Below are 26,635 nucleotides of genomic sequence, written 5' to 3' on the forward strand. Positions count from 1 at the left end.
GATCAGGACTTGATATGTGAAAGATTTGACAAATGAAGGAGGGTCAGGTGGAGATTGAAGAGACCAAGGACAAGTAGTACCTGAATAGAAAGGTATGAGAATTTTTATTAAAGGCCATGTCGTGGTGTAGGAAGTTTATAGTAAACACATGAGTTTTATGAGGAGTGGTTTTGAAGTGAATGAATTATTTAAAGACCAAAAGAACCGGGAAAATATGATTAATGCCCAGACAGGACCTGTAGTACATTGCAACAGGAATATTGGGTTATACCTAGGGTGCAACAAGTCAGCTTGATTATCTATGGGGAATGGAAAACAGTTGCTGATTTTCAGGGATATCACAGTTGAAATTCCATGCATTTTGATCAGGATGAAGTTCTAGTTGCAGAAAGCCCTGTTTGCAAGGGAGCAGGCATTTTACTGAATGATACCAGTAGTCACAGGAACACAGTAGTAAAACTAGACTCAGTGGTGAGGTGACAGTATACCATCAACTGTACCACGCCACATGCTTTCTCTGAGATGATCCCCAAGTAAGATGAACTCTAGATACTGTTTTCCAGCATATGAAGCACTGTTGAAAATATTGAAGCCCATTTTCCATCACAGTAAGTCCCAACTAACAAAACATAATTTTTGCTCCATTTTGGATTTGAATCTAGAGGATTTCTCCACAATTGTAAAAATCATTGTGTTTCAGTATAGCCGGAGATGGGATGCAAAATTAACTTAATAAATTCTGGCTCAGATGATGCAATGACTGTGATTTCTTATACGTAAGGTATTGAATTTATTTTGTTTTTTTTCTTCATTTAGTGTATAATGCATCTTGAAGATCGGCTGCAGGAGCTGTATTTCAAAAGCAAAATGTTGTCAGAGTACCTTAAGGGCCAAATGAGAGTACATGTCAAGGAGTTGGGCATGGTATTAGGGTAAGGAGTTCTGATGTTTGGAATGACTATTTGGATTACTATTCAGTAGTCTCATCTCAGAGTGCAAGTCTATGTGTATGTTTCTGGATATCATCTAACTAAAGGAATGAATGGATATCCTTGTGATGCCTTTCCTAATTTAACAACCTTCCAACATTGCTGACAAGGATTATTACGAAATGTGTGTTTTAGTGAAGTTTTGGGGGTATCTGGCTCTGGTGGCACTGATGAAAGGCGAAAACAACTACATGCAGATAGAGAGATAATGATGGAAGAAGTATAAACATTTTCCCCAGTGCATTTCTTCTGTTTTGTTCTGAAGGCAAAGGACTATAACTGTCTCATGGCAGGTAACAACAAAGTGGTATACAGCAGGGAGGGAACTGCCCTCTGAGTCCTCAACACTGACCCCGGACACCATGGAGTCTTCAGGCATCAGGTCAAAACTAAGCAAGGAAGCCTTCTGATTATGACATACTGTCCCCTCTTGGCGAAATACTGCTTCTCCATGTTGAACAGCGCCTGGAGGAAGCATTGTGGGTGGCAAGGGCGCATAATATACACTGCTTCAGGGCCTTCAATGTCCACCACTAAGACTGGCTCGGCAGCAGCACAACTGATCAAACTGCTAGACTGAGTCATTGGCAAACGGTGATGGGAAAAACACTGCAGGTGCATTTGTCTGTGACTGTAATCAGTAATATCTACCATGTCTTCATGTTCAGAATACCCTGTATCATGTTGAGTGCCACTATCCACTGTGTTAAACGGGATCAACTTCAAACAGAATTAGAAGATCAGAAGACATCATGAGGTGCTGTCAGCCATTTGGAGTGAATTGTTCTCCAAAGCAGTCTGTAACCTCATGGCCTGGCATATGCCCCATGCTCCCATTACCATCAAGCCAGGGGATCAACCCTGGTTCAATGATTAATGCGAGAGGGTTTGCCTGGAACAGTGTGAGGTATGCCTTAACAATTAAGCAGTGTCAGCACAGTGAAACTACAAAACAGGAAAACTGGTATACCAAACAGCATTAGCAGCAAGTGACTAAACAAACAACAGATCAGATGTAAGCTCTGCAGTCCTGCTACATCTAGTTGTTGACGGTGGTCAACAATTAAACAACTCACTGAAGGAGGAGGCTCCGCAAATACCCCCTTCTTCAATGATGAGTGAGCCCAGCACATCATCGTCAAAAATAAGGCTGAAGTGTCCAGTGGATGATCCATCTTGGCCTCCTCCACGGGTCTCACAGCATCTACAAGTGCCAGTCTTCATCCAGTTGGATTCACCCCACGTGATAACCAGAAACAGCTGGAGGCAAAGGCTGTGGCACCAGCAGTAGTACTGATGATTTGTGTTTCATACCCTGACTAAACTGTTCCAGAACAGCTACGCACTTATGCCTATTGAACTATGCAGAAAATTGTGCAGTTATGTCCAGTATGCAAAGAAGGACAAATCCAATCCAGCCAATTACTGCTCCAGTGGCCTACTCTTCATTGTCAGTAAAATGATTGAAGGTGCCATCAACAATGCTATCAGGCAGCACCCGTTTTGAAAAACATTAGTTTGTGTAACAATCCAGCAAATTTATAATAGTTTTCTGGTGTCAATTGTCAGATTTGCTGACGGTACACGGAAGCTATGGCTAACTTTTTAACCCCGCTGCCCTCCTTTTAAACAGAATGTACCGAGTTTGAAATCTGCAAATATGACTAAATGACTATGGTTCCTTTACTGTCTGGTGCATGTGCACACTGAGCAGACCCTAGAACAGGGAGTCATTGAAAACTGGTCTCTAAAACATTAGATAGCTCCAGCCTATTGATCTATTAATGAATATGAACACGTTTCAACGGCATAACAGTCAACAGCAAGAAAGTTATTATTTGACATGTCATTTAACTAACGTTTAAGAAGGTGAAGGTGTACTGATGCCTTGACTACTTTGCTTTACAGGTCTAATTTGTAAATAACTGTTTCTGTTTCCTCCTTTCTTAGGATCGAATCCAGTGACCTGCCCCTGCTGGCAGCTGTAGCAAGCACTCATTCACCCTATGTGGCCCAAATACTGCTTTGAATTTCTCAATTGCCAAGTCATGCAAAACAATTGCAAGGGAAATGACTTCACAGACTGGAAGACAGCACTAAATTATTGACATTCTCTGGGTTTTGTCATTACTGTCTTAAGCAGCAACGCTTCTGTGATTTTTAACTGCATGAAAATGCCACAGAAGAAAATCACAGCAGCAAGGGAATACAGGTTGTGTTTTGGAGCAAAACTGTCATGTTTCTCAATGCTTTTAATCTGTCTACAATCAAAAGGAACATGGAGAATTTTACAAAAGGAGACCAAAAGGGAAAGTGAAATGTTCTTTTTCAAAGTATGAGTGGTGCACCTGAAGAACCACAATTTGAAAGCAAGAGCATGAAATTACTGTTTGTCTTCTGATTAATCTAGAACCATGACCTTGCACGTTTGGGAAACTTTTTGACTTCAGAGAAGTCAGACTAACTTCTCCTGTTCTTACTGAACCTAAACACATACATACGTGTTTTTATTTTTTTTGTACTCTTACAGACAGCGTATTTGAAAAAATGTTTTATATGTTTACTTTTACAAACACCCCATTCAGAATAAACTTCAAAAATGTTACTTTTAGAAAATACATGATGTAACTGACAGAGTTCAACAATGCTAATCATTGCCTTTCAGTTAGTGAAATCATTGTATGTGATCACAGTTGCTATCATTTAAACATTGAAACTGTAAATATGTGGGGGTTATACCTGGTAAAAATCAAATAGGAAAGCAATGCATTCAGCTGTTTCTATTGGTAACAGTTCTTCAGTCAACAATCTGACACAAACGCATCATTCAAAAAAATTTATTTTTAAATGGGGAAGGGAAATCGATTCAATTTATGTCCTACCTCAGTCAATGCTGTACCGAGACTTTTCTTCTGTTCTCACTTCTCTTTTCCAGTACTGTTTCCTAAATTTCAATTTAGCTTTAGTATTGTTTTTTGCCATTTGCTCATTTTATGCATGCTATTCAGCTGAAGGTGCAAATTGTAAGTAGCATGCTCAGGCACTGGACCTACACAATGAGTAGGACGAATGACATAGGAACCCTTAAGTGTTGTTGCTTATACGGCCAGAATAAGATACTGATCCATATGCGTTCAGGATACGAACTGCTGAATATGTGCCTCGCATAAGATGTTGTGATGAGACAATCTGAAATGTCATTCTCCTGGTCCTTGTTTATTACATAATCAATATTTACGCAAATTTTTTCTGCAGTATGGTAATCTCTGGAGATTGATTGTTTCATGTCCCCACTTTGATAGCACTGACGTCATAAACTGACGCTCACCTAATTCAAGTCCGGTGGGATGTTTGGATATGATTTGGCAAGCTGCAATGGCTCCACTGTGACCTGTTAAATCATCCAGAAACAAAAGGGAGAACAGTTGGATTAAGAGGGTGAAATTAGAACACAGAACCAAAGTAAATGTAACGTGGTGAACTAATCATCCATTTCAGCAAATTGGGATCTGGTACAGATTTATGAATATTTGTTGATGCGGAATATTTTATCTGACTCTGCTAGTGGCACAATGTATCCCAGTCTGGTGGGTGTGGCTTAGTTTTCTTTTTGCTCCCATCTCCCTGCAAATGTGCACACTAAATCGAGTATCCCAGCTGCAGCCATTTGCAGATAAGAGAGCTTGATGCTTCTCTCAGCACTGTCAGAAATCTGATTTTTGGTTGTTCCTTTGCTATCTTAATCAAGGACTAAATGTGTGGAATTGGGGAAAAACGAGGAAAAAAGAGATAGCAAGGGCAAATTTAAAATGAGTGACTTGATGTAACAGGTACAATGTAATTGAAGTACAGTAACAATGATCTAACATACTGCCTGGAATTATCACGTATCTGAACCACTACAGTATGAATTGAATTTTTGCTTGCTACTTCAATCACAGCCTTAATCAAATAAAATATAAGATGAGGCGCATTGGCTAACATTTAAAATCTGATTTGAATTTATTTTGGTTGAGGTAGTGCTAAGCAAAATGCAAGGTACAGTTTTTAAAAACTTGGAACTAAGCATTTGTTTTAATAAGGGATATTTTGGGAGTGATGCTGTTGATCTGTCACTTACTATAGTCAAAGACAGTACTCTTATGTAAACACAAAACTTCTCTTGCACCTTCTTTCATGTATCATGGTTTTAAAGTCTTAAGGGAGATTTTGTGTAACTCTTCAAGTTAACTTTATTACAAGGTAATTTCTAAATAATTGCAACACGTGCTGAGCTTAACAGCATTGTACATGGAAAGTGATCATTGTATTTAATATGTTAATTGTAATGTCTTTTACAGTATTTTTTAATTTATTTTACTGAGATGGAAGTTATTCGCTAAATTGTACAAGACCTGCAGTACTTTCTGTAAATACTTCCCCTATGTGTGCATATTTCCCATTTGTTACTTTTGGAGAATTTTCTGCAATAAATGTCTAAAGAAATAATGTGGAGTTGTTAATATCAGTGAGTGTTTAATGGAAGTTTATTTATGATAATTTTCCAAAAAATCAAAGTTATGAGTGAGTTATCCAATGGTTGAAAAAGAAAATTCTCACTTTTAATACCAATACATTGGTATTAAAATCATTAAAGACATGATTTTTCATACATTTTAGGAACTCTGTGTCATCAAAGCTTCCTGAGTTCTTGGTGCTTTATGGAAAAGTGTATGCCATTGCAAGTATAGGCTAGCTGGATTAGGTAGTTTTAATCTTTTGGGGTAAGGTGGCATTCCACATGTCCCACACTCTGATTTTTGTCAACATCAAGTCAATATTTGTCTTGTTGATCATACATGTTACTTCTCATGCATACTGTATCTAAATATATCCAGCCTGAATACTGTTAATGATTACTGTTTCCTATCACAACCAATTTTATATGCATTTTGCTGCTGTCTCTTTTATGCCCTGACAATAATATGATAGAGACCCCACCATGTGGAAGCAGGCTATTTAGTCCATTGAAACTCCGAAGAGGAGACCCCCCCCCCCCCCACCAAAGAATACAAACTGATTCCTGTAGCCAGGTTAAGAATAACATAAGAATGCAGATTTCTGTTTGTTGCACAAAAATGAAATGAAAATAATGTATGTGTACAACGGTTGATGATTTTCTGAATGTATTGGACAGAGGTGGGACAGAGTATCAGACAGAATTCTATTTAGCCGGTCCAGGTTCATGGTTGTTCAAATAAATTTGAAGTTAACCAGCATACCCAGGTCCTCCTGTGGTTTACGTGAGGAGTTGACTACAACAGTACTCAATATCTAATGCACATTCTGGCTTACAAAGCTGCGGCAATGGGAACATGAATGATCAGGACTAGTAACCATAATTTCAAACATGCTCTCTGCATTTTTGTTACTTTCACCATGCCAGAAAATACTTAGTTTGAAGAAGCCAGGGACAAACCATTAATTTATTTTACACACAGGAGAGTGTACAGTAACAACCCTAAACAAATCTCACCTTTAATTATAGTAGTGGGGGGGAAGGGGGAGGGACTAGGCAATGGCCTGGTGGTATTATCGCTGGACTGTTAATCCAGAGATGTAGATAATGTTCTGGAGACCCAGGTTTAAATCCTGCCACAGCAGATGGTAGAATTTGAATTAAATACATACCTGGAATTTAAGAGTCTAATGATGACCAAGAATCCACTGCCAATTATCAGAAAAAAACCACTCTGGTTCACTCATGTCCTTTTTAGGGAAAGAAACTGCCGTCCTTACCTGGTCTGGCCTACATGTGACGCCAGACACACAGAAATGTGGTTGACTCTTAACTGCCCTCGAGACAATTAGGGATGGGCGACAAATACTGGTTTAGTCAGTGATGCCCTCCATCCTGGTGAATGAATTTTTAAAAAAAAGCTCAATCCTCCTGTCCTTTCCTTCTCATTTTTAATTAATCATCTATTCCCCTCCTGGATGCCTCAACTGAACCCACCTCTCCCACATTTTCTGACAGCGCATTCCAGATCTGAAGCACTTGCTGTGTGAAAGTTGCTTTTCTTGTATTGCAACTACTACTTTTGCAAATAACTTTAATCTGTTTCCTTGTATTCTTGATCCTTTTGAGTCGGCACAGTTTCTCCCTGTTTGCGACATTCAGACCCCTCATGATTTTGAAAACCCAGATCAAAGTTCCATGCTCTTCCCCAAGGAAAACAGCTCCAAGTTCTCCGACGTATCCTCATAGCTGAAGGTGCTCATCCCTGAAACCATTCTCATTAATGTCTTCTGCACTTTAATCCAATCATGTACTTACAAAAATGTAATTCTTAGAAATTTACACAATACTCCAGCTGAGATCTAACTCGCATCATATAAAGGTTGTGTATAACCTCCTGCTCTGAAACACTACATATCTCTTGTTCTGCCACCCTAATTGATTTATGCACATGTATACCCAAATCTCTCAACATTCATCCCACTGACTTTCCTCTGCTTTCTTTGTACAAAAGTGTATCACCTCACTCTCTGTAGTGAGCTTCATCTGCTCCTATTTGCACACTCCACCACCTTGATGTCCTTTTTGAAGTTCTACCCATCAGTTTATAATGCTTCCAAGTTTTCTATCATTACCAAGCTTTGAAATTGTCTCCCAAGATCTGAATCATTAACGTATCAGGAATTTGCCAATACTGACCCCGGATTCAGTACTACCTTCCTCCAGCCTGAATACTGTTAATGATTACTGTTTCCTACCATTTTAACCAATTTTATATGCATTTTGCTGCTGTCTCTTTCATGCCCTGACAATAATATGATAGAAACCCCACCATGTAGAAGCAGGCTATTTAGTCCATCTAGTCCACACCCACCCTCTGAGGAGGAGATCCCCACCCCCATAACCATGCATTTCCCATGGCTAATTCACCTAAGCTACGTATCCTTGGTCACTCTGGATAATTTAGCATAGCCAATCATCTACCTAACCTTCATCTTTGATCTGAGGGAGGAAACCCATGCAGACACAGGGAGAATGTGTAAGTTCCACACAGTCACCCAAAGAATCGAACCTAGGTGCCTGGTACTGTGAGGCAGCAGTAAACTCCTGAGCCACCGTGCTGCCCACAAGTCTCATGTATGACACAATATCGAATACCTTTTGGATGTTCATATAGATGATACCAACAGATTCATCAACATCAACCCTCTCTGTTACCTCTTTAAAGAACTCCAGCAAGTCCAATGAACAAGACTTAGTTCTCAGCACAGAAACATTTCCTGCTCCCCTTTGACTTGTTCCATTTGCCTGCATTTGGCCCACATCCCTCTAAACCTTTCAATACCATCTCCACGTCAATTTTGAATCATTCAAATGACTTAGTGTCCTCCTCTGTCACCAAGACCTGAGTAACATCTGCTCCTTTGGTAAAGCTGGATCTAAAATATTCATGAAACACCCCTTCTCATTAAGGTCTTCTGTAAAAACTACTTTATAATGTTTACACCACTCTAATTTCCTTCTAGATTTGTTCTTGTACATCCCACCAGGGAGTTGGCTGTCTACAGGCTATGCTAAGCAATGTAGTTGCATCCTTCTTGTTCCTTCGCTCCAGTCAAATAATTCAGTCTTTAAATTCTTGAGACATCCACTTTGTCTAATGTTGCAATGTTCTCCCCTAACTGATACCACCACCCTTCCTACCACAGTCTTGCCCTGGGTGGCACGGTGGCTCAGTGGTTAGCACTGCTGCCTCACAGTGCCAGGGACCTGGCTTTGGGCACCTGTCCGTGTGAAGTTTGCACATTTCCCTGTGTCTGCATGGGTTTCCTCCCATGGTCCAAAGATCTGTAGGCAAGGTGGATTGGCCACGCTAAATTATCCATAGTTTTCAGGGATGTGTAAATTAGGTGGATTATAGTGGGATCGATCTGGGTGGGAAGCTCTGGGACGTGGAAAGGACTTGTTGGGCCGAAGGGCCTGTTTCCACACTGTCGGGATTCTATGAAATAGGAGCAGGACCAGGCCATTCAGCCCCTTGACCTTGCCCTGCTATTCAATAAGATCACAGCTGATCTAATGATCATTCCTGCAATCCTTGATTTCCCCGACTAATCAAGAATCTATCTCTCTCAGCCTGCAATATATGCATGGACTCCTTGAGAGCTGTGAGGGCAGAGTTCCAAGGACTCAAATCTCAGAAGAAATTACTCTTCATCTCAGTCTTCAATTGCTGCCTCTTTATTCAGGGATTATGCCTTCTGGTCCTAGACTCTTCCGATGAGGGGGAGTATCCTCACATCATTTGCCCTATCAAATCCATTAAGAACCCTATACATTTCATTGAGATCACCTCTCATTTTTTGAAAGTCCAATGAGTGGTGTCCTAATGTGTTCAGCCGTTCCTCATAAGACAATTCCTCTATACCTGGAATCATCCTAGTGAATCTTCTCCAAACTACCTCCAACAAAAATTAAGGGGCCAAAACTGCTCACAGTATTCCAGGTGTAGTTTCACCATCACCTTGTACAGTTGCAGTAGCACTTCCTCTTATATTCCAATCTCATTAACTAAGGACCAGCATTCCATTAGCCTTCCTAACCACCTGCTGCACCTCTGTGCTAGCTTTCTGTATTTCATGTTTAAGTACCCCAACTCTCGTGTTGCCATTTTATGCAGGATTTTTTTCCATTTAAATTATATTCTGTTCTTTTGTTCTACCTTCTAAAATGAATAAAAAATCATATTTTCCCACATTGAGCTCCATTTGCCAACTTTTTGCTACTCAACTTATTAATCTCTCTCTGTTAACTGTTTTATCCCTCTTGCAACCTGCATTTCCACCTATCTTTGTGTCACCTGCAAACTTGATTACATTCAATTTGTTCCTGCAAATCATTAATATATGTATTTTAAAACAGTTGTGATCCCAGCATTGATCCCTGTGGGTCTGCACTGGTAATGGGTAGCCAACCTGAAAAAAACCCTTACTCCCATTCACTGTTTCCTTCCCATGAGCCATTTCTCTATCCATGGCAATGTATTTCCAGCACTGTAGGCTGTAATGACTTACCTCCCAAAAGGTTATCTTGTGGAATGCCTTCTGGAAATTCAAATCCAACATGTCTACTCTGGTTGAAATTTCCTCAAAAGTCTCTAATAAATTAGCCAGACACAGTTTCCCTTTCAAGAAGCTATGCTGATCTTGCTTGAACAGATTATGATTTTCCAAATGTACTGCTGTTACTTCCTTAATAATTGATTCCAATGCTTTTACAACAGAAGATGTCAAGCAAATTGACCTATAGTTACCGTTGCCAATAAATTTTGGGCTATAATTAGATGGGTCATCAAGCATAAGAAAATTAGTTATTTTTTCTGACACCTGGACACTGAGATCATTGACACTTCTGAGACCATACATTGTGGGATGTATGATACGTGAGAGAATAATTTTCAGATTTGGAACATCAACACTTATTTAACAAAAAGCAAAAGTACAAATGAATCTTGTCAAACGAAACATTAACCCTGTGTCTTTGCTGACCACTGAGTATTTTCAGCATTTTACTACAGTATCTTTACCCTTGCCTCTCTATCTTCATTGCTGCCCACTGATGGTAATGTTTCTTATTATACAGTGACTGTAACTGAGAAGATGGTTTACAAAGAGAAGCGGGTGGGGGACAAAGAAAAATGATCAACATTGAGCCTTTCCAGGATGTCGACACTCAAATTTGGTACGAACCTGTTGCAACCCTACTTCCTTCTAATGTGTTCAGAACAATGTACTGTACCATTCATACTCCTTACATGCTGAAGCACTGTCTACGTGCAACATTGGCTGTAGATATCCTCCTACACATGTTCAAGTTTGGGTTGGTAAGTGGCAACGAACATTTGCGCCACACAAGCTATAGGCAATAACCATTTCCCACGAATATTTCATCCCTGATGACCATACCATCAACATCTCAGAAATTTACCTTCACCAACCATTTAAATACTAAGACAAGAAGAACAGAGCCGGGAATTCTGAGCGAGTAACTCACCCTCTCGCTTCCTGGAGTTTATCCACCATCAAGGCTCAAGCCAGGATTGTGTGATAGAATATTCTCCACTTTACTGGATGAGTGCACCTTGGCAACAACACTCAAGAAGCTTGATAGCATCCAGGTCAAAGGGGGGAGGCGATGGCCTAGTGGCATTATCACTGGACTATTAATCCAGAGACCCAGGTAATGAGCTGTGGGCCTGGATTCAAATCCTGCCATGGTTGATGGTGGAATTTGAATTCAGTAAATATCTGGGTCTAAGAATCTAATGATGACCACAAATCCATTGTCAACTGTCAGGAAAAACCCATCTGGTTCACTGGCATCCTTTAGGGAAGGAAACTGCCATCCTTAGCTGGTCTGGTTTATATGTGGCTCCAGACCCACAGCAATGTCGTTGACTCTTAACTGGCCCCCGGGCAATAAATGCTGCCTAGCCAGTGATGCCCATATCCCGTGAATGAATTTTAATAAAAGCAATCTGCTTCACAGAAATGATGCAGCAGAAGGTCATTCGGCTCGTCACTAATGCACTGGGTTTGAGAGACTTAGTGCCACTCTTGCCTTTTTCCCCATAACCCTGCAGCTGTTGTGTCTATTTAAAGAATTATCCAATGTCATATTGACTGTCTGAATTGACTGCTTCCACCTCACTTCCAGGCAATGCAGTCCAGCACTTCCTGTTGAAAAATGTTTTTTTCCACTTCACATTTGCTTCTTTTGCAAGCCACTTTAAACCTCTGCTTGAGAGACAGTAAGAACTGCTGATGCTGGAGTCTGAGATAACACAGTGTGGAGCTGGAGGAACACAGCAGGCCAGGCAGCATTACAGGAGCAGGAAAGTTGACATTTCAGGTTGGGTCCCTTCCTCAGGAATGGGGCTTTGAAATAAATAGAGGGGGAGGTGGTGATAGCAGGTTGACAGTGGAACAGATAGGTGGGAGAGAAGACAGACAGGGATGAAGCTAGTAAAGATGAATGTGAGTAGGCAGTGTTGGAGATTGGTCAGTGAGGTGGGAGGAGCGGATAGACGGGAGAGAACACAGACAGGTCAAGGAGGAGGGGATGAGAGGGTGGACTGGGCTTGGGATGAGGTCGGGTGTGGGGAGATTTTGAAGTTAGTAAAGTCCACATTGCGACCATTGGGTTGTAGACTTCCAAGGCAGAATATGAGGTTCTGTTCCTCCAGTTTCCGGGTAGCATCGTTGTGACACTGGAGGAGGCCCAGGATGGATATGTCGTCCAGGGAATGGGAGGGGGAGTTGAACTGGTTCGTGACTGGGAGGTGCAGTCGTTTGTTGTGAACCGAGCGTAGGTGCTCCACAAAGTGGTCTCCGAGCCTCCGCTTGGTTTCCCCGATGTACAGGATGCCACATCGGGAACAGTGGATACAATAGACCAGATTAGCAGATGTGCAGGTGAACATCAGTTTGATGTGGAAGGTTTTTTTTTGGGAGGTGAGTGGGTGGTGTAGAGGCAGGTATAGCATCTCCTGCAGTTGCAGGGAAAAGTGCTGGGGCTAGTGGGGAGCATGGAGCGGATGTGGGAGTTGCGGAGAGAGCAGTCCCTCCGGAAGGCAGATAAGGGTGGGGAAGGAAATATAGAGGGGTCAGACTGCAGGTGGCCGAAGTGGCGGATAATAATGCATTGGATCCGGAGGTTAATGGGGTGGTACATGAGGACAAAGAGAATTGTGTCCTTGTTTTAATTGCGGGGAGGGGGATGTGAGGGCTGAGGTGCAGGAAACGCAGGAGATGTGGTCAAGAGTGTTTTCCACCACTGAAGGGGGTAAGTTGCGGTCCTTGAAATATGAGGACATCTGGCTTGTTCGCGAGTGGAATGCTTCATCTTGGGAGCAGATGCAGTGAAGGCTGGGGAATTGCGAGTAGGGGATCACGTTTTTGCAGGAAGGCAGGTGAGAGGAGATGTAGTCCTGGAAGCTGTGGGAGTTGCTTGGCTTGAAATAGATATTTAAATAGTTGTTTAAAACTCTGCCTTCTGGTTTTCAATCCTTTCACGAGCAGGAACAGTTTCTCCGAACTGACTCTGTCCAGACCTCTGAGTTTGAAAACTTCTATGAAATTTTAGCTTTCTTTTCTCTGAGGAAAACAATCCGTGCTTCTCCAATCTACCTCATAACTGAAGTTTCTCATCCCTGGAACAATTCTTGTAAACTTCTTTGGCACTTTATCCAATACATTCAGATCCTTCCTGCAGTGTGGCATCCACAACTGTACATAACCCTCCAGCTAAGGCCATTCAGGTTCAGCATAACCTCACTGTTCTAAATCCCTGCTAATGAAGCCTAGAATACTATATGCTTTATTAACAGTTCTTCCTACCTGTCCTACTATAACTTACAAATGCATACACTCTTATCTCTCTACTCCTACATGCTACTAAGAATAATACCCTTTATTTTGTTTTGTTTCTCCTCTGTGGTCTTTGTACCAAAGTCTATCACCTCACTTCTCTGCACTGAACGTCATCCTCCACCTATCTGCCCACTCCACCAACTTGCCAGTGCCTGTTCTCTTCACGATTTATAATTCTTCCAAGATTTATATCATCCCTAAACTTTAAAGTGACCATTCCACAGCACAGTCATTTAGGCACACATCTGGACAAGCAACAGTCCCAATAGACCCAATGAGGAGCTTCATGATAAACTTTCCTCTAGCTTGAAAAAAACCTATTAAGTATTACTTCTTGTTTGCTATGATTCAGGAAATTTTGTATCCATGTTGTTACTGTCCCTTTTATTCCACAACCTATCATTTTCCTCAAAATGCTGTTGTATGGCACTGCAATGAAGACCTTTGGAAGTCCACATACATCACATGAATAACATGTCATCTCATCAAGCCTCTCTGTACTTCAAAAAAACTCCAGCAAAGTTAGTTAGACACGATTTTCCATGGAAAAGTCCATGCTGACTCCCAATTACCCTACATTTTTCCATACAGCTGAATTCTATTCGAACAACTGTTTCTCGAAGCTTTTCCACCATCAAAGTTAAATACAGACTGGACTGTTATTGCTGGGTCTAACTTTACAATCCTTCTTGAACCAGGGCATAATTATCTGCAGTTCTCCAGTTGTCCAGCACCAGCCGTAAATCTAGAAAAAATTGAAAGTGCCTCTGCAATTTCCACCCTCACTTCCTTCAAAATCCTTGAAAATATCTCATTGGGTCCTGGTGTCTTATAAAATTTAAGAACTGTCTGGTTGTCTAATAGGTCCTCGTTGTCAACTTTAAACTCCTCCCATTGGCTGACTTTCCTCTGCTTTCAGCATGCCTCAGTAGCAATTTCTTTATAGGTAATGACAAATGCAAAGTATGCATCGAAAACCTCGGCCATATCTCTTGCCTTCATGTGTAAAACTCTTTGGTCCCTAATCCATCTTTCAGAACCCTTTTACTATTGATATGCTTTTATAACACAGATATGCCCCTCTTTGAGCCATTCTCCTTTTTGCCACAACATCATAATCCTAGGTGGCAATATCTGCCTCCAACCCACCAACTTTATTTTAGAATACTTTGGGCTTTCCACTTATAGGCTTCCAGTCTTTTCTTATCATCACTCATTGCTACTCTTATTTGGTTTGTTTACTGCTTTTCTAAATCTTCTGTATTCAGCTTAGTTTTCAATTGCATTTAATACCAAACACCTATCGTAAGCAAATGTTTTCTTCTTTAACTTAATTTCTATCTCCTTTGTCATCCATGGAGCTCTGGATTGGTATATTCTACCTTTCTCTTTTGAGAGAATTAACCTTGACTGAACATGAGCAATTTCCTTTTTGAGGAGGCCCATTGGTCAGCTACTCTTTATTCCTGCCAAACTTTAGTTCCAGTCTGCCTAGCACGGTTCAGTTCTTGAAGGTGGCTCTCCAACAGTTGACCATTCTTACCCTGAAATGAACAAGGTCATTTTTCACCATCGTCATAAACCTTATAATACAACGAACATTGTTCCCCAAATGCTCCCGCATTGCCACTTCATTCACTTGCCCATCTAATTCCAAAGAACTGTGTCTAGCAGGGCCTCCTTTTGTTTTGGACTGGCCAATTACAGCTGTAGGAAATTCTAATGAACACAATCGTTATCTTAGTCTATGTATGGGCAATCAAAATCACCCATTATAACTACTCTATGGTGTTTATACATCTGTTATTTCCTGGCAGATTTGTTCTTCCACATCCTTCCCACTAATTGGTGGTAAATGGATCATGCCAAGTAATATAACTGGAAACTTGCTACTTCTTAGCTGTAGTCAAATCGATTCAGTCCTTGAACGGACTGCAATGTTCTCTGTCTTCACTTACTTTACCGTGTGCATTCTCATAAATGCAGTGTAACCCTGATTTAAACTTCATTATATTCTGACATATTTTGATTCCACCTATTAATGTACAGTTCTCTTTTTTGATGCTTTCTGCCTCTCCAAGTGTTTTAATGAATATTACTGAATATTACTTTCTACTATTCCCTCCTGGTTCCCACATCCCTAATAGTTTAGTTCAAATCTCCCTAACAGCACTAACAAAGCACCCTACAAGGAAATCAGTCCTGGCAATGTTCACATACAACCCATTGTGGCTTGTACATGTGTCACCTCTCCCAGAGCGAGTCCCAGTGTCCAAGAAATCTAAAGGCTTCTTCCCTGCATCACCTCTCCTGCCAAATATTCTTCTGACTGACCTTGCTATTTCTGTACACAGATGCACATACCATTGACAATAAAGCGGAAATTACTACTTTAGAGATCCTGCTTCCTAATTTTGTACGCAGCTCCTTAAATTCTGGTTTCATGACCACATCCTGTTTCCTACTGATGTTGTCAGTACCAATATGGATCATGATCTCTGGCTATTTGCCCGCCATCAGAAGAATGGTCTGCCATAGCTCATAGAATCATACAATACAAAAGAGGCCCTTTGGCCCATCAATTCTGTAGTGCCAAAAATATACTATTACTTTAAGGTTTTAGAGTAGATTTGTAGCGCGGGTTATGGATGTTGTGTTTGGTTGGCTTCCTGAGCTGCTTTGTTATTTTTCTGCAGACGTTTCATTACCCTGCTGGGTAACATCATCAGTGCAGCCCCTGATGAAGTGCCGTTGTGTTTTCCTGCTTGTTATTTCAACTCTGGAGTCCATTGAGCTGGATTACCTCACTTCCAGTTTTCCTTCACCACGGTGTACATATGGGGTCAAGCTCTATGTGTTTGTTGATGACTTTCTTCGTGGAGTACCAGGCTTCTCGGAATTCCCTAGAGTATACTCACTCATCTCTATCCACATCGATAAGGACAACCACTAATTTGTCTGGGACAACACCAAGATCCTGGGACAAGCAAAGCAGACACAGGCACAGGAATTCCAAGAAGCCTGGTACTCCACGAAGAAAGCCATCAATAAACACATAGAGCTCGACCACATATACACCCCACTGCGAAGGAAAACCAGAAGTTGAGGCAATCCAGCTCAATGGACTCCAGAGTTGAAATAACAGGTGGAAAGACACAACAATGCCTCATCAGAGGCTGCACTGATGATGTTACCCAGCAGGGTAATGAAACATCTGCTAAAAAATAACGAACCAGCTCGGTGAGCCAACCAACCACAACATACACTCATCCCACTTTCCTTCACCGGGCTATAGCTTGAAGTGCTCATCCAAGTACTTTTCAAAGGTTACGAGATCTTCCACTTCAACTACTCTTCCTGGCGGTGCATTCCAGGCCCCTACCATCCTCTGGGTAATAATAGTTTTCCTCAAAATATCTCTAAACATCCTTTAACTTTAAAAAAATGTCCTAGTGTTATTGACCCCTCAATGAAGAGGAACAGGTGCTTTCTATTCACCCTATCCATGTCCCCCAACATCTTATATGCCTTTATCAGGTTCCTCCTCAACTTTCTCTGCTCCAAAGAAAACAACCCGTGCTTACCCAGGCTCTCTACATAGTTGAAATGCTCCACCTCCGGCAACATCCTGGTGAATCTCTTTCGCACCTCCTCCAGTGCAGTTGTATTTTTCCTACTGTGTGGAGACCAGAACTGCACACAATACTCCAGGTGTGGCCTAAACAAAGTTCTGTACAGCTCTGATATGACCTACCTGTACTTACAATCTATGCCTCACTGATTAAAAGCAAGTATCCTGTGTACCTTCCTAATTGCATTAGTAACCTGTCCTGCCCTCTGTTCCTGTAAGCTTATTGGTGCATTGCCTTTCAATGAGGGCTCTTGTCTTGTTCCTTCTTCCAAAGTGCATCACATCACATCACATTTATCAAGGTTCTGTGACATCCTTGAACCCAGCATCACAGAGGTAACATGCTGCCTGTGTGTCCCCCTAACTAAAGAACCCCCTATTAGTACTGCTTTTCCTGCCTTCTGCATCCCAGCTCCCTACCATCGGTATACCTGGGCTACCCACAGTGACATAGGCTTGGCTCTTGTATTCCTCTAAGGACCAGCCGTTCCTTATCTGCCTGCTTGCCCCTAACTGGCAGGATGACCACCTCTCTGAATGTGTTTTCCACCTGATTCTCTGCCTTATGTATGAAACTCAGTCATTCCAGCTGCTGCTCAGGCTTTGAAACATGTTTGTTCAGCCGCTTACTGCACACAGACTCATCTTGAACACAGGAAGTGTCCACGCCAACCAACAGACCACAGGACAAGGATTCTGCTTGTTAAGCCACTCTGTCATATCCTAACTTATAGTAACTTAAATGATTTTACTGACTACAACTTTAGTTACTTTAACTTACTATAACCTTACTGTAGTACAACGATCTAAAAACTGAGAATTAGTAGACATTCCTTGTCCTCTCACAAACCAGCTCCCTCTCCTGTGCCTAAAATTACTTCCCCTGTGCTAGTTTTGAAATTTACATTTTTCAAAATTATCGGAATTGAAACTCAGTCTGTAACAGCAGCTGCTCAATAATTAATCAACTCATGACATTCCTGCGATATCACTTTTAGTCTTTTTCTCCTTGTCTCATGTTGGAACTGTATCCTGGTCCTCCTCTCTCCTGCTCTTTTGGGAAAGAACGAATATAAAAATATATTTTAAATTAATTGTTAAGGTCCATTATTTTAAGAAGGCCTTTCACATATTCAGATGGACTTAAAATGAAATACAATGTTTTCTATGTATTACAAAGTTTTGTGTTGGCATGCACTTCCTGCTAATAAACCTGGCTTTCTGGATCACAATTGATTTGGTTTCCTTGTTAACATTTAACATAAAATATGCTCCTGGAAGTGATTATAAAAGAAATCTGTATGTAATCAGCTGCCAGTCATGGTGATACCGTGGCTGATTTACTCTTCGAGTTTTCTGGGGTTTTTTTGCTTCAATTTTGGTGGGTGAATGGAGACAATTTGATTTTAAAATGTTAATTTGCTTAAATTTCCTCCTGCATTTATCATTTCTGGCCCTTACAGGGCTTTGCCTCTAACTCCACCAGTACTTTCGAGTCTAGCTGGCCTATTGCTACTTGCACTTTATTTTTCCCATCCAGCCATTTGTTTGTTTTCTATACTTGGGCCTGTCTTATTCTGGTCTTCTCCACTGATCTAGGAAAAGTGCTTTCATATAAAGCAGGGCTATGAAAAGTTAAAAGTCAGTTTCCCAACTGAAGAAGCCCATTGGTATTTTATGTGTAATAATCAGAACTAGAGAGAGACAAATTCCGTACTTGGGGAGAAAGGTGATGGCATCGTCAAATGACGGATTATGGGACCAACAGGTTTTCCAGCTCAGAACTCAATATCATGTTCATTAATTTTCGGGCCTGAATACATTCTTCCATGTCCTTTACCCACTCCCACACCTCAGACCCTGCCATGACATAAGTTACTTTCAGCACAACCTACCCATTTTCACAGGTGGTGAAAATTAGCAGCTTCTCTTTCTCCTTGCCTTATCATTATTCATCCCTCTGTCTGCATGTCTCTATCTCCCTTTCTGCTCTGTCTCTACCAATCTCTTATTCCCTTATGCCCCTATCATTGACTTCAGTCTATATACCAACTTTTCCTAGCTAGTAATCAGTTCTGAAGAAGGGTCACTGGACCTAAAGCGTTAACTCTGCTTTCTTTCCACAGATGCTACCAGGCGTGCAGAGTTTCTCCTGTACTTTCTGTTTTTGTTTCAGACTTCCAGCATCTGCAGTTTTTAAATTTTATTTCCAGTTCATGGACTGATTATAGATGCATAGTGCTAGGAAGACAAAGAATGGAACCATTGAAAAATGGGTCATGTGGGGAAGAGTGAAGAATGGATCAAGAAAAAACAGAAAGAGAAGGAGGGCCTCAGGCATTTGCTGCTTGCCTACTCAAACTGAAAATCTACACAACACTAACAGTGAATGGTGACAAAGGCTGAAGAACATGCAGATAGGGAATATTAAATATAAAAAGAAACACAACAACAAAGTGGTAAGTTACCAGAAGAACAGCAACAAAGTAGGGATTGACATCTGTGGGGAGAGCAACACTGGACAAAATAACATTAAGTGGACCATCCCATATGTGAATGATACAAGAAGTTCAAGGTGAGCAATTGTATCTGCAGTGGGGAAAGGACGTAAAATGTTTAAAGGTACAGGAAACGGTTAATACATTAAACAAACATCATGAAAAAAATTCTATACATTGAAAACAATGAAACCAGAGCACAAAATAACATTGCATAGAAAAACAAGGAGGTGGAAGCTGAGGACACAACCATGAAGACAATGGTTGAAGATGAATGACAGAACAACCTAAGTTAACAAGAAAAAATATTTTTACACAAAGGGTGTTTAGGATCTGGAATGCATTGAATCTGTCTCCACCATGTTCTCAGGCAATCCGCACTGCTTGAGAATGTGGTGGCGCTTTCCTAAGTCAATTGGATAGTGATCTGAAGGTAGTGATCTGGGACAGGGAAATGGACACAGGGTAGGTCAAGCTGGGTTCTTTTGCAGAGAGATGCAGGACCTCTTTGTATACTGCAACTATTCTATTGTTCTATGGCATGCTATTTGGCTTAAGAACATTTAATGTGTATTTTTATGGGATTGATGTTTTCATGATCCGACAGTTCACTAATCCATTAAAAATAAGTTATGCATTTGGTCAGTGCTCATTGTTTCTATTTGAATTATCCTCAACTCATGTACACTGAGATCTGTTTGCCACAATCAGAACATCTGCTTATTTTATCCAATAAACAGTCCTAACAATATTGCTACAGAGATAGTAGGAACTGCCGATGCTGGAGAATCTGAGAAAACACAGTGTGAAGCTGGATGAACACAGCAGGCCAAACAACATCAGAGGAGCAGGAAAGCTTGACGTTTTGGGTTGGGACCCTTCTTCAGAAATGGGGGAGGAGTAGGGGTTTCTGAAATAATTAGGGAGATAGGAGAGACGGATAGAAGATGGATAGAGGAGATGATAGTGTGAGAGGAGACAGACAGGTCAAAGAGGCGGGGTTAGAGCCAGTGAAGGTGAATGTAGGTGGGGAGTTAGGGACGGGATAGGTCAGTCCAGGGAAGACGGACAGGTCAGGGGGGTGGGATGAGGTTAGTGGGTAGGAGATGGGGCTGGGGCTTGAGGTGGGAGGAATGGTTAGGGGAGGTGGGAGCTAGCTAGGCTGGTCTTAGCATGTGGTCGCGGGAAGGGAGATTTTGAAGCTTGTGAAGTCCACATTGATTCCTTGGGCTGCAGAGTTCCGAAGCGAAATATGAGTTGCTGTTTCTGCATCTTTAGGGTGGCGTCATTGTGGGAATGCAGGAGGCCGAGGATGGACATGTTGTCCGAGGAGTTGGCGGGCGGGAGGAGATGAAATGGTTTGCGACTGGGAGGTGTAGTTGTTTTTTGCGAAATGAGCGCAGGTGTTCTGCAAAGTGGTCCCAAGCCTCCGTTTGGTTTCCCCAATGTAGAGGAGGCCACAACGGGAACAGCGGATACAGTATATCACGTTAACAGATGTGCAGATGAACATCTGTTTGATGTGAAAAGTCCTTGATGTTGGCAGCGGCATCCCTAATGTAGCCAGTGCTCCTGTCTCAGCGACGGTAAAGGTGGTATCTGTGGTGTGAACGGTGGAAGCAGAAATTGGAGGAACAACACCTCATATTCCACCTTGGAAGTCTACAACCCAATGGTCTCAATGTGGACTTTACTTGTTTCAAAATCTCCCCGCCCCCGACTTCATCCGAGACCAGACCCCACCACCCTCATCTCCACCTCACTGACCTGTCTGTCTTTTCTCCCATCTATCCGCTCCTCCCACCTCACTGACCAATCCCCAACACTGCCTACCTACACTCACCTTTACTAGCTTCATCCCCGCCCCCTTGACCTGTCTGTCTTCTCTCCCCACCTATCTGCTCCTCCCACCTCATCGATCAATCTGCACCACTAGCTACCTGCTATCTCCACTCCCCTCCTCCATTTATTTCAGAGCCCCCAGCCCCTCCCCCATTTTCTGAAGAAAGGTCCCAATCTGAAACGTCAGCCTTCCTTTTCCTCTAATGCTGCCTGGCCTACTGTGTTCCTCCAGCTTTACACTGAGAATTCATTGTTCCCTGTTTTACTTAACTCCCTTTTTCTTGAATATCAGTGTTGCATTATACCTGAAATGACAAATTACACAAAATTCTGAAAAGTCACACTTGCACGATTTTCAACAGATTCTACAGCTCTTCTGGTAAAATTATAACAAACATCTAGGAAACACCCTTCTGGGAAACAACACCTCATGGAAACAGCACAACTCTGTGAGAAACTTATTCTCTTCATGTAAAACAAGACCTAGACTGTCACAAATTAACTTTTTGCATAAGCATTTCGGTATATTTCGCTAACTCAGCCTTCAATGAGTATTACTCATTCCTCCTCACACCAATAAGAATAAACAAAAAGGAAATCCAAACAAAATGCATCTATGAACTTGAAGTAAATAGTTTACTTTGAAATACTTTTTCCGAGTTTGAAACTCCAAAAATAAGTTGCATATCATTCATAGTAATTTCTTGACCAAGAATGACAACAATCTCTTCATCAGATAAATTGAAAATCGACAGCTGATGGATAAATTCACTGGGAATTAACACTGACCATGAAGAGTAATGTAAACATGATCAAATTATGTTATTTATATCGCATAGTTTACTTAAACCATTGCCTGGAACATATGTTCTATTCATGCAATAGATCTGTACAATTTTAAGTTCTGGTTACAGATGTTATCATGAGACAATAGTTACAATACGTTAGGTCTGTATTCGAGTCATACGTGCCGCTTATATTTTAACGGCTTCCTCTTTGCAAACTGCATTTAGTGGTATGATTGGCATCCTTGGTTAAAATTCAACTTTAGTGGGGGTGCAAAATGGAAAGTCATGTATCACCAATTTATTATGCTCCAGGCATGGCTTTTAATTTCTGAATCCTTTCTTAACCACTTTTTATTTTAGCTTTAAGACAGATACAGTGCAGTTAACATGATCAAAATAAAATCTTACAACCTAATTTTAGTGAGACTCTCATCCTAAGTACTCAGTAACTTTGTCCACTTTACATGAAACTACTTCTCTTTTTGGCATTAGTTGAACTAGCTTAGTCCTAAAACTCACACAAATGCTGCAAAAATACATTGCTTTGTTACATGGTTGATTAGCATCTCTTGTTACTATTGATAGAGTTTGCAAAGGAAGCAGCCGGAGATAGTCTATGCTTAAAATAGGTTAATTCACAGTGAAACTTTACAGGTATATACTGACTTCATCCACTCCTTTCAGTAAGTTGCAATAAGATGTTTGAGCAGCTCCACACAGATACTAATAACTCCTCTTCTATCAGTATCATCAACATTTTTGTCAATGTCATTTCTGAGTGCAATTTCCTATCGGGCTTCACCGTGCATTCATTACAGCTAATGGCAGACCTTTCTCCCAAGAGGTCCAGACTACAGCCTGTGGAGCTAATCTTTATATTGTTTGAGAAGATCATCTGGTGACAAATTTTATTTGCAGATGTGTTGGGTGATCTTTATCGCTTTGGAGACAGCTTGCTTGGCTATCTCCTGAGACAAGAGAAGGCAGACTGTGGTCTGAATTTCCCATGCTCTTAGCCTGCTGCCTCAAACACTGTAAATAGACATGGGGAGTTTATTTATAGATTTATTTATTTATTTATAGATACATGCTAATCAACCTGTTCAGAGATGTTTTTACACACCTCTAGAAAGGTGGGACTTAAACTTAGGCATTCTAGCTCAGAGGTAGGGACTATACCACTGCACCAGAAGAGCCTGACATTAATTCACATTCTTTTGACAGGTATTCAAGTAACCATCAAATCAACTACCTCAACTATAAATACTTAACTTCAATTCATACGGTGAATTCTTGAAGCCATGGATGAACAGCAAAATTCTGAAGATGCTGGAAATCTGAAATAAAAACAGCAAAATGCTGGAAATATCAAGGATTGGCAGAAAGAAAAACAGAGTTAAAAGATTAATTTTGTTTCTTTCCCTACATATATGCTCTGAGAGTCCCAGAACCCAAGGCCTGGGTCATGATGGACGCAACAATCAGTCTTTGCTATTATGACTGTGGCTGATCCAAATGATTGGCTTCAATGCATGCAAGCAGGAACACAGACTCCTTAATCAGGTGAGGTATTTAAAGGGGTGGTGGCACTCAGAGAAACAACATGGGTTTGTATTTGTCCTTGTCCATGTAGTGGAGCCTGGTCTCCAATTATCTTGGTTATCCTTGCCATTGGACAAAGACCATGTTCCAATAGGATCCCCTGGTATACAGTGAACAACAGCCACCTCATAGAGTCAGAGAACACAGAAACAGACCCTTCGATCCAACCGGTCCATGTTGGTCATAATTCCAAATTAAACTAGTCCCACCTGCTTGCTCCTTGTCCATATTCGTCCAAACATTTCCTATTCACGAATTTATCTAAATGTCTTTTAAATGCTGTAATTGTACCCACATCTACCACTTCCTCAGGAAGTTCATTCCACAAGCAGGCCACCCGCTGTGCAAAAAAATTTGCCCCTCATGCCTTTTTTAAATCTCTCTCCGCTCAGGTTAAAAATATGCTCCCTTTTCTTGAAATCCCCCATCCTAGGGAAAGGACATCTACCATTAGCCCTGTTAAAAGATCACCTTAACAAGCATCTTCCATCAGCCATTTTTGATGCTGCTCATCACACTAACTTCCAACTGTGGAAGTCGATGCTGCACACAGACCTTGGAGGTCCGCGCAAAATTGGAGGGAACTCTGGACACTTGTGGACCATTCCAACAGTGACAGACCTAAATGTTGCCATCACAGTCTGAGAATTTCAGTGCTATGACACTGTCATTGCAACCCTGAGTGACAGGAGAATGTCAACTCAAAGAACAAACCAGTGAAAACATCTTCTTTGGAAGGTTAAATTGAGGAAGAATGTTGACACAGGGGGTTGGATTTCACTATAAAAACAAATTAACTAGTTGACCATCTCAGCCTACTCTACTAAGGGACATTTGGCTCAAGTCAGCAATCATTAGTGCATCAATGAGGGTAAAGAGGAATTCTACACCAGCCTCGGTCAGTTGTTGTCCCATGTCGCAAGGGGAGAAAAGCTGATTCACTTTGGTGATTTGAATACCAGGGCTGGAAGGGACTCAAAACCTGGAACGGCTTGCTTGGTTGGGGAAAACACCGACAGCATCCTCCTCCTGATAAAATGCATGGAGCTCGGCCAGTTAGCCTAATCTCCATCATTGTTAAGATTTTAGAGTCCATTATTAAGGATGGGATTGCGGAGTACTTGGAACTGCATGGTAAAACAGGGCTGAGTCAGCATGGCTTTGTCAAGGGGAGGTCAAACCTGACAAATGTTAGAACTCTTTGAGGAGGTTACCAGCAAGCTATACAAAGGAGAGCCAGGGGATGTGATCTATTTAGATTTCCCCAAAGGTCTTTGTTAAAGTTTTGCTCAGGAGGTTCCTAAATAAACTAAGAGCCTATGGTGATAGCGGCAAGGTACTGGTATGGTTAGAGGATTGGCTGACTGGAGGAAGGCAGAGAGTGGAGATAAGGAATCTTTTTCAAGATGGCAGCTAACGACTAATGGAGTTTCGCAGAGATCAGTGTCATCATACATTAAAGGCCGTCACAGCGCTACGGTCCTGGGTTCGATTCCAGCTTCGCATGATTAAATGGAGTTTGCATGTTCTCCCCCTGACTGCATGGGTTTTCCTTTGTGCTCTGGTTTCCTCCCACAGTCCAAAGATGTACAGGTTAGGTGAATTGGCCATCCTAAAAATTGCCCAATAGTGTCCAGTGATGTGCAGGTTGTGTGGATTAGCCAGGGTAAATGCAGGTTACCGTGGGTCTGGGTGGGATGCTCTGCGGAGGGATAAAGCAGACTCGATGGGTCAAATGGCGTCTCTCCACACTGCAGGGATTTTATGTTCGCATCTCTATATCTGGATGAAGGAGCTGAAGACATTGTTGCTAAGTTTGCAGAAGACACAAAAATACATAGAAGGGCAGGTGGTGTTGAGGAAGCAGGGTGGCTACAGTAGGACTTAGACAAGGTCGTACAGCTGCCAAAGAAGTGGCAGATGGAATACAATGTGGGCAAGTGTGAGTGCACTAACAGGAAAAATAGAGGTTAGTGTATTTTCTAAATGGGGAAAGTCTGCAGAAATCGGAAGCACTAAATGGGGAAAGTCTGCAGAAATCGGAAGCACAAAGGGATTTGGGAGTCTTAGTTCAGGATTCTCTCTAGGTTCACTTTGCAGTCAGGAAGGCAAATTTAATGTTAGCATTCATTTCAAGAGGGCTAGAATATAAGAACAGAGAGGCGGCGTAAGGCTCTGGTCAGATTGCATTTGGATTATTATAAGCAGTTTTGGGCCCTGTATCTAGGAGAGGAGTGCTGACCTTAGAGTGGTCCAGAGGAGGTTTACAAGAATGATCCTGGGAATGAAGAGATTGTTATATGGTGAGTGATCAAGAACTCTGGGTCTGTACTGGATGGGATTTACAGGCATGTGGGGGATTTGATTGAAACTTACAGAATACTGAGGGGCTTGCATAGATTGGACATGAAGATGTTTCCACCAGTAGAAGACTAGCACCAGAGAGCACAGTCTCAGAGTGAAGGGACAGAGGAATTTGTTCAGCTAGAGGGTGGTGAATCGTTGGGACACACTGCCACAGAAGACTGTGGAGGCCATGTCATCGAGTGTATTTAAGATAGAGATATTAAAGTTCTTGATTGGGAAAGGGATAAAGGTTGCAGGAAGAAGGAAGGAGAATGGGTTTGAGAAACAATATCGTACATGATTGATTAGCAGACTCGATGGACTTAATAGCCTAACTCTGCCCCTACATCTAATGGTCCCATGGTGTTAACTAGCACCCTATTTCATCAGACAGATTAAAATAGATCTTCATGGCATTATGCTTGCTCTGGATATTGGCATGTGCTTCACTCCATCACTGTTTGAGTGAAGAACCACATGGATACCCACATCACCCGCACTAGGGCAGGA

General features: G+C 41.5%; 1 protein-coding gene and 1 long non-coding RNA gene across 6 annotated transcripts in view; one reads left to right on the forward strand and one right to left on the reverse strand.

The window, feature by feature from the left end:
• Positions 1-5,480, forward strand: part of fnip1 (folliculin interacting protein 1) — a 128,952-nt gene extending 123,472 nt beyond the window's left edge. For all 3 annotated transcript variants that reach the window (XM_048543206.2, XM_048543207.2, XM_048543208.2), the window contains 2 exons: positions 817-932; positions 2,940-5,480. In XM_048543206.2, coding sequence (XP_048399163.1) covers positions 817-932; positions 2,940-3,018 — 195 coding nt within the window. In that variant the 3' untranslated portion in view covers positions 3,019-5,480. The remainder of the gene's footprint in view (positions 1-816; positions 933-2,939) is intronic.
• The window catches only part of LOC125458197 (uncharacterized), a 44,158-nt gene that overhangs the window by 14,638 nt on the left and 2,885 nt on the right, over positions 1-26,635 (reverse strand). For 2 of the 3 annotated variants that reach the window (XR_007248791.2, XR_007248789.2), the window contains exons 2-3: positions 23,450-23,514; positions 3,872-4,380 (exon numbers count right to left, since the gene is read on the reverse strand). This is a non-coding gene — a long non-coding RNA (uncharacterized LOC125458197). The remainder of the gene's footprint in view (positions 1-3,871; positions 4,381-23,449; positions 23,515-26,635) is intronic. The other variant, XR_007248790.2, reaches the window with a different exon arrangement.

Source organism: Stegostoma tigrinum, chromosome 13 (assembly GCF_030684315.1).
Source record: "Stegostoma tigrinum isolate sSteTig4 chromosome 13, sSteTig4.hap1, whole genome shotgun sequence".
NCBI classification, from domain to species: domain Eukaryota; kingdom Metazoa; phylum Chordata; class Chondrichthyes; order Orectolobiformes; family Stegostomatidae; genus Stegostoma; species Stegostoma tigrinum.